This window comes from Ornithorhynchus anatinus, chromosome 21 (genome assembly GCF_004115215.2).
Source record: "Ornithorhynchus anatinus isolate Pmale09 chromosome 21, mOrnAna1.pri.v4, whole genome shotgun sequence".
Classification (NCBI taxonomy): domain Eukaryota; kingdom Metazoa; phylum Chordata; class Mammalia; order Monotremata; family Ornithorhynchidae; genus Ornithorhynchus; species Ornithorhynchus anatinus.
In genome coordinates, this window is record NC_041748.1 from 15,946,486 (window position 1) to 15,957,436 (window position 10,951).

The 10,951-nt window shown below is 56.4% G+C and overlaps 1 protein-coding gene across 2 annotated transcripts in view; it reads left to right on the forward strand.

Annotated features, from left to right (window-relative positions):
* Window positions 1–10,951, forward strand: part of PDPK1 (3-phosphoinositide dependent protein kinase 1) — a 59,549-nt gene that overhangs the window by 43,446 nt on the left and 5,152 nt on the right. For both annotated transcript variants that reach the window (XM_029048889.1, XM_029048890.2), the window contains exons 8-13: window positions 167–235; window positions 711–807; window positions 1,552–1,725; window positions 7,295–7,491; window positions 9,686–9,743; window positions 10,658–10,810. In XM_029048889.1, the coding sequence (XP_028904722.1) occupies window positions 167–235; window positions 711–807; window positions 1,552–1,725; window positions 7,295–7,491; window positions 9,686–9,743; window positions 10,658–10,810 (748 nt within the window). The remainder of the gene's footprint in view (window positions 1–166; window positions 236–710; window positions 808–1,551; window positions 1,726–7,294; window positions 7,492–9,685; window positions 9,744–10,657; window positions 10,811–10,951) is intronic.

The following is a 10,951-nucleotide window of genomic DNA, read 5'->3' on the forward strand; positions in this document are numbered from 1 at the left end:
TTTTTCTCTCTCTCACCTCATGAGCACTCCGCAAATTCTGGGTGTCAAGGAAAGAAATCCACGCCAGCCAGAACCCCCTGTAACCACAGATCCACAAAAATGGATGACTGCAATGATGAGGCCTGTTCCCTGCCTTGACCTGATCTCGTCCCTTTCTGTGTTACAGTTCGGACCTGTGGGCTCTCGGCTGTATAATCTACCAGCTCGTAGCGGGATTGCCGCCGTTCAGAGCGGGGTAAGAGGTGACTCGTGCTGGTGGGGAGATAGCATTCAGAGCTGACCCTCCCTCTGCCCAACTTTAGGAGGATGGAAATGTGTTAAGGTGAAAGGAGGCCTCTCCTTTGTACTTCCAGGCCTGGTAGTTACGTGGCGTCTGTCCTAAGCGAACCCCAGTCGGTTCTCTGGTGAAGGGAAGTTCTGGGGGCCAAAAAGAGGTTTTCGTGGGCCAGTAAGGGCTGCTTTTATGGGGTCCTCCCTCCTGGAGTCTAGCCCTGCTGCTGGCATCGAGCAGGGAGGGAAGAAGGGTGAGGAGAATTTTGAAACTTGAGGGTATGGCCAAAGATGGGGGGATTGGGATGAGTCTGGTGGAATGAAGAGGGCGTGTTTGTGGGGGGGTGTGTGTTTGTGTAAATCACCATCCAAACCTAAAGCAGCTCAAAGCAGAGATCTCTGCCGGTGCACTCTCTGATGTGTCGCGTTGTGTTTTGCAGAAATGAGTATCTCATATTTCAGAAGATCATTAAACTGGAGTACGACTTCCCCGAAAAGTTCTTCCCCAAGGCCAAAGACCTCGTGGAGAAACTTTTGGTAACTGTCCTGTGGGTTTGGCGCGAGCAGGACGATAGCGGGTGGTGGTGAAGCAGCCCGCTCCTAGCAGAGGCGGTCACTTCACCTGGGCCTGGATCCCGCTGGAGGGCCTCAAACTTTGGGAGGGGACAACCCCTGCCTCCCGGGGGGCCGGGGAAGGGGAGCATCCCCAGGCACGAGCAGTTGTTGGGAAGGTTGGGTTGAGGTGGAGCTGTCAGGCGCTGTTGGAGCCCTCAGCATCTGGGGAGACACTCAGACGTCCGTGGGTGAAGACCCTCTCCCGGGTGGCCGCTACTCGGTACTGTTGCGGGGTTCGGGGATCGCTTGTTGACCGGGGGAGGCTGTGTGGGCACAGCACCCCCATCACCGAGGAAGCAGCATCTGTGTGGGTGCGGGGCACGGGCAGGTGTGGCCAGGCGGGGGCTCCTTCCCACAGTGTAGCATAAGGGAGTCTCCCAGGGTCTGGGAAAACCGTCAGGAGCTCTGCCGGACCCTCGGGCCTGGAGTTTTGCCCACTAAAATGGCGGGGCAGGCCGTCTCCGGGATATGAGCGGAGGGACTCGTCACGACAGCTTCGTCTAGCCCCCGGATACTTGCTCTGAGCGGTTACCGGGCAACGAGCTGGGGCCCAGAGCCCCCCAGGGCCAACGTTCCCGAGGCTGAGCCGAGGGACGGAGCCGGGATGGGGAGCCGGATCAGTTGTGGCTGGGGGGTTCACGCCCGCGCCCTCTCTCCACGGTCCAGGTCCTCGATTCTACCAAGCGGCTGGGCTGCGAGGAGATGGGGGCCTACGGACCCCTGAAGGCCCACCCGTTCTTCGAGTCCTGCACGTGGGAGGACCTGCACCACCAGACGCCCCCCAAGCTGACCGCCTACCTGCCGGCCATGTCCGAGGACGACGAGGACTGCTACGGGAATGTAAGTCCACTGGCCCCCTTTGACCCTCGCCCAATGGACGGCTCCTTCTGGCGCGCGCGGCCGGCCAGGTGCAGGTGGCCCGGGCATCGGCATCATGAGGGCCACGGGAGTTCCCGGGGGTCAACTGTCCCGTAGCTCTCTGGGCAAGGTGGACAGCCAGAGCCAACCCACCCGGCCTCTTGGAGCCAGAGGGGCCTGGGGATTCAGTCAGTCAGAGATTGAGCACCTGCTGAACACCAAACACTTAGTACAGTGCTCTGCATATAGTAAGCGCTCAATAAATACGATTGAATGAATGAATGAAGCGTTAGGACTACAGTAGCAGCGTGGCCTAGTGGCAAGACCCCTGGCTTGGAAGTCAGGGGTCGTGGGTTCTAATCCAAGCTCCGCCATTCGTCTGCTTTGTGACTGTGGGCAAGTCACTTAACCTCTGTGTGCCTCAGTTACCTCATCTGTATAATAGGGATTGAGACGGAGCCCCTCGTGGGACCACCTGATCACCTTCTATCCTCTCCAGTGCTTAGAACAGTGCTTGGCACATAGTAAGCACTTAACAGATGCCATCATCATTATTATTAGTGTTATTTACAGTAAAGTGAGTAGGACGATCACTGCCCTCCAGGATCTTAGAGTCCTAGTGGGGAGACGAATGGTGAAAAGCAGCATGGTGTAGCGGGTTGAGCAGGGGCCTGTGGATCAGAAGGTCATGGGGCTAATCCCCACTCTGCCTCTTGTCTGCTGTGTGACCTTGAGCAAGTCACTTCCCTTCTCTGGGCCTCAGTCACTTCCATCTGTAAAATGGGGATGGAGACCATGATCCCCATGTGGGACCCTAACTGCGTCCAACCCTATTTGCTCGGATCCACCCCGGTGCCCAGTACAGTGCCTCACACCTAGTAAGCGCTTAACAAATACCATAAGTATCATTATTATTATTATAATCCCAGCTCCATTACCTGTCTGCCGGGTGACTTTGGGCAAGTTACACTTAACTTCTCTGTACCTCAGTTTCCTCATCTTCTAAGTGACATTTCAATGCAGCTTCCTCTTACATAGACCGTGTGCCCCATGTGGACCAGGGACCATGTCCCACCTGATTATCTTGTATCTACCCCAGTGCTTAGTATGGTGCTTGGCACAAAGTAAGTGCTTAACAGGTGCCTTAAAAAATAACAACATACGGGGGTAGGGGGGGTAGAAGAAAGTGGTTCTGTAGGTGAGTGATTGAATGAGTGCCCGAGTGGGAGGGCCTAGGCCAAAACGCTGTGGCTGTGAGGCGTCAGGGCAGCAGCGGGTTTGGAACCTAGGGATCGAATGTGGCCCCTGGATCCAGGGCGCAACGGACACATACCCGATTCCTGCCCGCAAGGGCCTTCCCCTCTAGACCCTAAGCTCATGACGGGCAGGGAACGTGTCTCCCAGCTCTGTTATATACCATCCTCTCCCAAGCTCTTCGGGCAGTGCCCGGCACGCAGCAAGCGCTCAACAAATACATTTGGGGGACCGACGGATCAATGGGGGAGACGGACACGAAAGCATCAATGAGCCGGGGAGTCGGAATAAGTGATCACTCAGCGGTATCGACTGAACACGTACCGTGTCAAGAGTGTTGCACTGAGCACTCGGGAGCAGCTGTAGTAGTCATAGCATTGATTGAGCATCCGATTTGGGGTGGTGAAGGATACCCCGCCTGGGAAGTACAGAATAAAGACGTGGCCTGTTCCCTGCCTACAACGAGTTTGCTTACACTGTAGCAGGGGAAGACAAGCAGACAAATATTTGCCACGCTGTCAAAATAAGTAAAGTAGACATATATATTTATATACGTGTGTGTGTGTGTATTTACCCACCTAATTGCCACTGTCACATAATTCTCTCCTCTCCCCCCCGTCCCGTCCCAGGCCTAAATTTCAAGGGGGAAATTAAAAGTTATTTTGCAGGTAAGGAAGGAGAGAAGGAGAGTCTGGGGTGCAGGCTCCTAGCTAGGAGTTTCTTCGCTGATAGACTGTCAGCTTCTTGAGGGCAGGGAGCATATCTTCCAACTCTATTATTCCTCTCATGATCATTATCATTATTATTATCATCAACATCAACATCGTGGTTATATTAAGGGCTTACTTTCACTTCTCTGTCCCTCGGTTTCCTTCTCTGCAAAATTAGGGATTAAGTCGGTGAGCCCCAGTTGGGTTAGGGACTGTGTCCAACCCAATTATCTTGAATCTACTCCAATGCTTAATACAGTGCCTGGGACATAGTAACCGCTTAAAACACACACACACACACACACACACACACACACACAGAGCCAGGATTAGAACACAGGTCTTCTAACTCCCTGGCCTGATTCTCTTTCCATTAGGCCATGCTGCTTCTCATTCCCTTGCTGCTCTTGAATCCTCCCAAGTGCTTAGCGTAGTGCTCGCCATGCAGTAAAAGCTCAAGAAATACCACTGATTGATTGGGTAGAAAGGATCAGAAGGCTAAATGGCAAAGCCACTGATGAAACTTCCAGGTGGGGGACCCGCTCCTTGGAGGAAGAGAAGGAAGTGGGGAGAGGTAACCATAATTCATCGAGGACCTATTTATGCAGAAATAATAGAGTATCAATTATGTACATAAATGCCGTGAGTTTGGAGTTAGTATCAGAGTGCTTGAGAGATACACAGCCATGTTCACAGTTGGCACAGAAAGGAGGGTGAAGAGGGGAAATGAGGGCTTAGTCGGGGAGCCCTCTTGGGGAAGATGGGTCTGTTGAATTCTCCCAAGCGATTAGTACAGGGCTCTGCACACAGTCAGTGTTCAATAAATGCAATCAAGTGATTGATGGGACTTTTGGATTGTTTTGAAGGTGGCGAGAGCAGTGGTCTGTCAGAGGTGAAGGGGGCCGAGGGCAGTTCCAGCCAGAGACAGAGAGTGTGGGCGGATCATAATTATAGTGGAAGCAGGGTGGCTCAGTGGAAAGAGCCTGGGCTTTGGAGTCAGAGGTCATGAGTTCAAATCCTGGCTCTGCCACTTGCCAGCTGTGTGACTGTGGGCAAGTCGCTTCACTTCTCTGTGCCTCAGTTACCTCATCTGTAAAATGGGGATGAAGTCTGTGAGCCCCACGTGGGACAACCTGATTTCCCTGTGTCTACCCCAACGCTTAGACAGTGCTCTGCACATAGTAAGCGCTTAACAAATACCATCATCTGTTAATAATAACACTGATGGTATTGGTTAAGGGCTCACTCTGTGCCAGGCCCTGAGCACTTATTGTAGGTTGAGCCCCGAACTAAGCACGTGATCATCAGGACAGATGCAGTCCCTGTCCTATGTGAAATTCACAGTCCAAGGGGAATGGAGAGCAGATAGGGAACCCTCATTTTACAGATGAGGAAACTGAGGCATCGGGAAGTTGAGGCTTGCCCAAGGTCCCTCAGCAGGTGAGTGGCAGAGCTGGAAAAGAACCCAGGTCCCTCGACTCCCAGGCCCGTGTTCTTTCCACTGCTTCTTGGTATCCATTGGCGACGTTTCCAATGAGGAGGGATCAATGAGCTGGCTGTGACCCAGGTGCTCTGTAGTCACCCAAGCGGTCGATACAGAGCTCCGTACAAAGGAAGCGCTCGGTAAATATCAATCCATCGATCCAGTGATTTTTCTCCCAGGATTGGCAAGTGCCAACCAGACCCACATCTTTTTTTCTAGTGTTCCTCATAGTGGCATCTTGGAGGAGATGGGCCTTCAATAAGGCTTTGAAGCGGGAGAGAATCATTGTCTGTAGGGTTTGAGAAGGGAGGGTCTTCCAAGCCAGAGGCAGGATGGGAGCGAGAGGCCAGCAGTGGGATAGGCGAGATCGAGGTCCAGGGAGAGGATTGGTGTTAGAGGAGTCAAGTGTGCTGGCTGGGTTGGTGTAGGAGAATAGTGAGGCGGGGGTAGGAGGGGGCAAGGAGTTGGAGCGTTTTAAAGCCGATGGCGAGGAGCAGGAGCCCCCCTCATTCCCCGAGGCACCTGGCTAGGGCAGCCACCTTTCCCGTCCCCGACCTGGAGTGGGTGAGGGGGTATCATCGCTTCCGTGCCCAGCTGGGTCACTCCCCACAACGACCCTCTGTCCCTTGCTAATTGGCCGGTGAGTGGAATCGATCGGACACCTTAATGCGGGCAGGGTACGCTGTACTAAACTCCCAGAGGAGTGCAGTGGTGGGACCGGATATGATCCCCACCCTCAAGGAACTCCCGACCCCGCAGCGGGAGAAATCAGAAGGGAGAGAGCATTTAGTCGGAGAAATGCGACTCCCTGAGTTCGCAGCAGACAGGTAGCCCACGGAAGTACCCCGATTCTGGCGGGGTTGGAGCGAGGCTGGCCTGTCCGTCTTGGCTGCCCCACAGCAGTCGAGCAGCAGGTCTGAGGTCCCCTTCCTAGGAAAGCAGAAGCACTGCCCGCCGTGGCCCTGGAAACCCTCTGACGGTAGCATGCCGGCTGCTGGGGTGGCAGGGACACCTGAACGCCGGTGCACTGGGGGGTTTCCTGGGTCTTTTTGCCCCACGGGCCCGGGCCGGGGAGGGCCGTCTCCTTCATTCCTGATCTGCTACCGGCCATACTTCTCCCCACCTTCAGCGTCATCCTGAAATTCCTCCTCCTCTTCTTCTTCCTCCTTTTCCTCCTCTTCCTTCTCTGCTTCTTCCTCTCTCCCTCTCCCCATCTCTCTCTTCCATTTTCTCCTTCCCCCTCCCCTCTTTTCCTCCCTCTCTCTTCATCTCTCCCTCCCTCTTTCTCCTTCGTCTCCCTCCTTCTTTCCCTCCCCATCTTCTTCCTTCCTCCTCCCCACTTCAACCCTGAGCCGAGAGAAGGGGCACAGATTGACTCCAGGCTGCCGGCCAAACCTCGCCCCGCCTTCAGAGTCGTCTTGACATTCCGCCTCCTCCTCCTCTGCCTCCTCCTCCTCCTTCCTCCTCCTTCCTCTCTCCTCTCTCCTCTCCCCTTCTCCTTCTCTCTCCCTTCCTCTCCCTATCTCTCTCCCTTTTCTCTCCCTCCCACTTTCTCCCTCTCCCTTTTTCCCCTCTTTCCCTCCCTCTCTTCGTCCCTCTTCCCCCCGTTCCTCTTTCTCTCTCTCTCTCTCTCACCCTCTCTCTCTCACCCTCTCTCTCTCACCCTCTGTCTCTCACCCTCTCCCTCCTTCCTCCTCCCCAGTCCAGCCCCAGCCTGAGACGGGACATAAACTAACTCCAGGCTACCGGCCACACCTCTCCCCACCCTAAAATCCTCCTCAAATCCCACTTCCTCCTCCTTTCTCCTCTTCCTTCCCCTCCAGCACCACGTCAGCACTTGGACCGTCTGAGCCCTCGTAGCACTTGTGTGCAGAGTGCTCTGCAGACTCTGAGCCTGGTCCGATTGTCCTATATCTCTCCCCTCTGCTCCTTCAGACAGTGCCTGGCCTAGAGTGAGCACTTACTAGACACCACTGAAGCATTTTCTCACCTACAGCTTTCCCATCTCCTCTTCCTCCTGGCTGGAATGAAGGACCCCGTGGGTCGCGGCCGTGTTGGGCCGACGCTAATCAGCCGCTCTCTCCTCCTCTCTGTTTCCCCCAAGTATGACAATCTGCTGAGCCAGTTCGGCGGCCTGCAAGTGTCCTCGTCGGCCCCCGAGGCTGGCCCGCCCCAGCGCTCCGGCAGCAACGTGGACCAGTACATCCACGGCCTGGATGGCAACGCCTTTGAGCTGGACCTGCAATTCTCCCAAGACGAGAAGCGGCTACTGCTGGAGAAGCAGGCCGGCGGCAACCCCTGGTGAGCCAGCCGGGGCCGGGGTGGGTGAGGAGGACACGAGGTCGATCCACCTGACCCCGTTCTGAAGAGGTCCCTTTTACAAACGGAACCACTAGACTAGGCTGCGGTGGCCACCTAGGGCAACGGTGACCCGGGACCGCGGAGCCTAATGTGGCTACAGAGGCAAGAAGGCTTTCTGGGTTGTTGGGGGCAGGAGTGGAGGGAGGGCAGGCAGGTGGGACCGGGTGGCTTGCGGCCCCCGCTCCCACAGGGGCCACAGGAGCATAGCCACAGCAAAACCAAAGATGCTCGAGCCCCCAGTGGCTCACAAGTCACAATTTGGCCTCCTCAAGCCTCCGGGCCGCAGCCCGTTCTTGTAGGCGGCCCTTCTCAACCGTGGTCTGTTGGAGTCGGCTCCCTCGGTCTCCACGACGCCACAGTCCATTTGTCGGCCCACCCCCTCGATCTCTATAATTCCAGTAGGCCAGTATTCCAGTAGGCCCCCTACTCCGGTCTCCACGAAGCCACAGTCCATTCCAAGAGCATTCCCCCCCACCCAACCCCAATTTCTGAAATCTGTCTCAATAGCACATGCCACCCCTCACCCCACCCCGCGTCTCTACGGGGTGCTCCGGTAGTGTATCCCCCAGAATGCATTTAGTCCAGTGCCGGGACCCGCGAAGCCCGAGGGGATGACAGCCGGGTGGCGTGCAGGCTGGGTTTCTTCTGGTTCAGAGCTCCCCCGTTGCCCCCGAGAAGAATCTTTGTTCTTTGTGGCCTTTGTCAGCATGATGATGATGATGATGGTGCTTGTTAAGCGCTTACTAGGTGCCAAGCACTGTCTAAGAGTTGGGGTAGTTACAAGCTAATCAGGTTGGACACAGTCCCTGTCCCACATGGGGCTCACCCTCTTAGTCCCCATTTTGCTGATGAAGTAACTGAGTCCCAGAGAAATGAAGTGATTTTTTTGCCCAAGGTCACAATGTGGCCAAGGGGCAGAGCTGGGATCAGAATCCACAACCTTCTGAATCCCAGGCCAGGCTCTATCCTGTAGTCTTTCTGTGGGAACAACCCTGGGTTAGGCTGCAAGGCGCGGGTACCCCCCCGCCTCATCCCCAGGCTTTAGCTTCAGTCCCTCTGGGCCGTTGCCTCGTTGCCTCGTCCGTCCGGCCTTCGATCCTATAGGGAAACTCAGGGGCTGGAGCTTTGGATGCTGGTTGGTCCTTAACTCCCTTCTTCCCTCCCACCCCCCCAGGATCCCCGCCCTTCCCATCCAGCCTCGGCTGCCCTCCTCCTCCTCCTTATGCAAGTTTCCCTGAGTCTTTCGGGGCCCTGGCATGGGGTCGGGGTGTGGGCATCCAGCCCGTGGTCCCCTGCTCCATTTCAGTTCTCCCAAAGCTCCCGAGGGGCAGAAGCCCAACACCTGCAGGCATAATGGGGTTAGAAGAAAACCCGGTGGGTCTTTCTGAGCAATTCCTTTTTGCCTGTGGCCGAGGAGAAAGCCCCTTTAGTCCCCCGGGGTGGGGGTCCGGGCTGGCGGTTTTGGTGGCGTGAATTGGGTCACTGGTCCTGAGCCCCGGCAGCGCCCGGAGCATCGTGGCCCACACAGTGACCCCCGGGGCCACCGTGGAATCGTGAGGTCCGACCGCGGTCATTACCGAGGGAGTGATGATGATAATAGTGATGATGCTGATGGTATTTGTTAAGCACTCATTATGTGTCAAGCACTATTAGTAGCTCTGGGGTAGATACAAGCTAATCACCCTGTCCCACTTGGGGCTCACAGTCGTCATCCCTATTTTACAGGTGAGGGAACTGAGGCCCAGAGAGGTGAAATGACTTGCCCAAGGTCACACAACAGACAAGTGGCAGAGCTGGAATTAGAACCCAGGTCCTGACTTCCAGGCCCATGCTAGCCACTGGGTCATGCTGCTTCCCTCTGACCCTGGCTAAGAAAATGCTCCAAAACTCTGTTTCGAGGGAGAGAGAGGGCACACAGAACATTTTCTAGAGAGAGTGGGAAAGCCCTCCCCGCCCAGACCCCTCCCCGGACAACTTGAGGAGGAGATGGGCCGGGACCCTCGGAGAGCCCACCTCAGTCAAAGTGGAAGGCAGGGGAAGGAGGCGGGAATTCCCTCCACCTGGTAAGAGAATTGGTCAGGATTTCTCACCGTTCCTCAGGCAACCGTGACGCCTTCTTTCCTTCTCCCGACAGGCACCAGTTTGTAGAAAATAATTTAATACTCAAGATGGGTCCAGTCGATAAGCGAAAGGTAAGTAGTTATAGTAGTGGATGACTAGGGATTTTACGACAGATACCATCGATTGATTATGAAGCGTTTATTCTGTGCTAAGCAAAAGTGAGTGTCCTTTCCCATCCACCCTGGCAGTTCTCAGCATTCTGAGTCCACACAGGAGCTGGGGGACACCCCCCCCCCCGTCCCACTCCCACCCCTGGTCTCACAACCTTAAGAGGGAGGGACAGCAGGCATTCATTCATTCACTCAATTTTATTTATTGAGCACTTGCTGTGTGCAGAGCACTGTACTAAGCACTTATCTTAGTCCCATTTTACAGATGAGGAAACCGAGGTCCAGCGACATTAAACACCTCTCCCTCCTTCACGCCGCAACAGGCTGGGGGCAGAGCTGAGTCTGGCTGTCAGATGGGAAACTGATCCAGAGCGGTGTGATCAGTGTTTAACTTTGGGTGGGGGGACAGTCCGAGGGTTGCCCCCTCCCGGGGGCCACTTGGTGGGCCCTTCCTCCCTCGTCCCCAGCTGTGGGGACTTTGGATATGGCTTGGTGCCCCAGGTCACACGTCACTCCAGAAAGGCTCCCCCGTCCGACCAGTGTCCTTCCAACCCCCTGACCCACCCGGGGTCGCCCAGTAGGGAGCGGGCCCAGGGAGGTGGGGGCCGACTCCCCCGGTGGGCTGCTGCCTGGATGGTGCCCGCTGGGAAGGTGTGGGCCCCTTACAACAGGGTCGGCCCGGCTGCGAGGGGAAGGGTAAATGGTGCTCGGGGGTGAGCGGGGCCCGGGAAGGGGAATGAAGGGGCTCTGGAGTTGGGGAGAGGGGTTGACGCCCTCGCCCGTGCCATCGCCGAGGCCCGCCGACCGTGAGCCCGCACACACACATGCCGCGGGGCGGGGCGGCGGGCCTGACCCTCCCTGGGGTCTCTCTGCAGGGTCTGTTTGCCCGCCGCCGCCAGCTGCTCCTCACTGAAGGGCCCCACCTGTACTACGTGGATCCCGTCAACAAAGTCCTCAAAGGGGAGATCCCCTGGTCGCAGGAGCTGCGGCCCGAAGCCAAGAACTTCAAGACCTTCTTCGTCCACACAGTAGGTGGCCGGCCTCCCTCCCTCCCTCCCCGGCTCCTCCTTTGGGCCTCTGACGCTCTTCTCCCCGATCCCGCCGGGCCGGCTGGGGGTGGTGGGGGCGGAGCAGGCCGGGGTGTCCCGAGGCAGCCGCGGGAACACCGG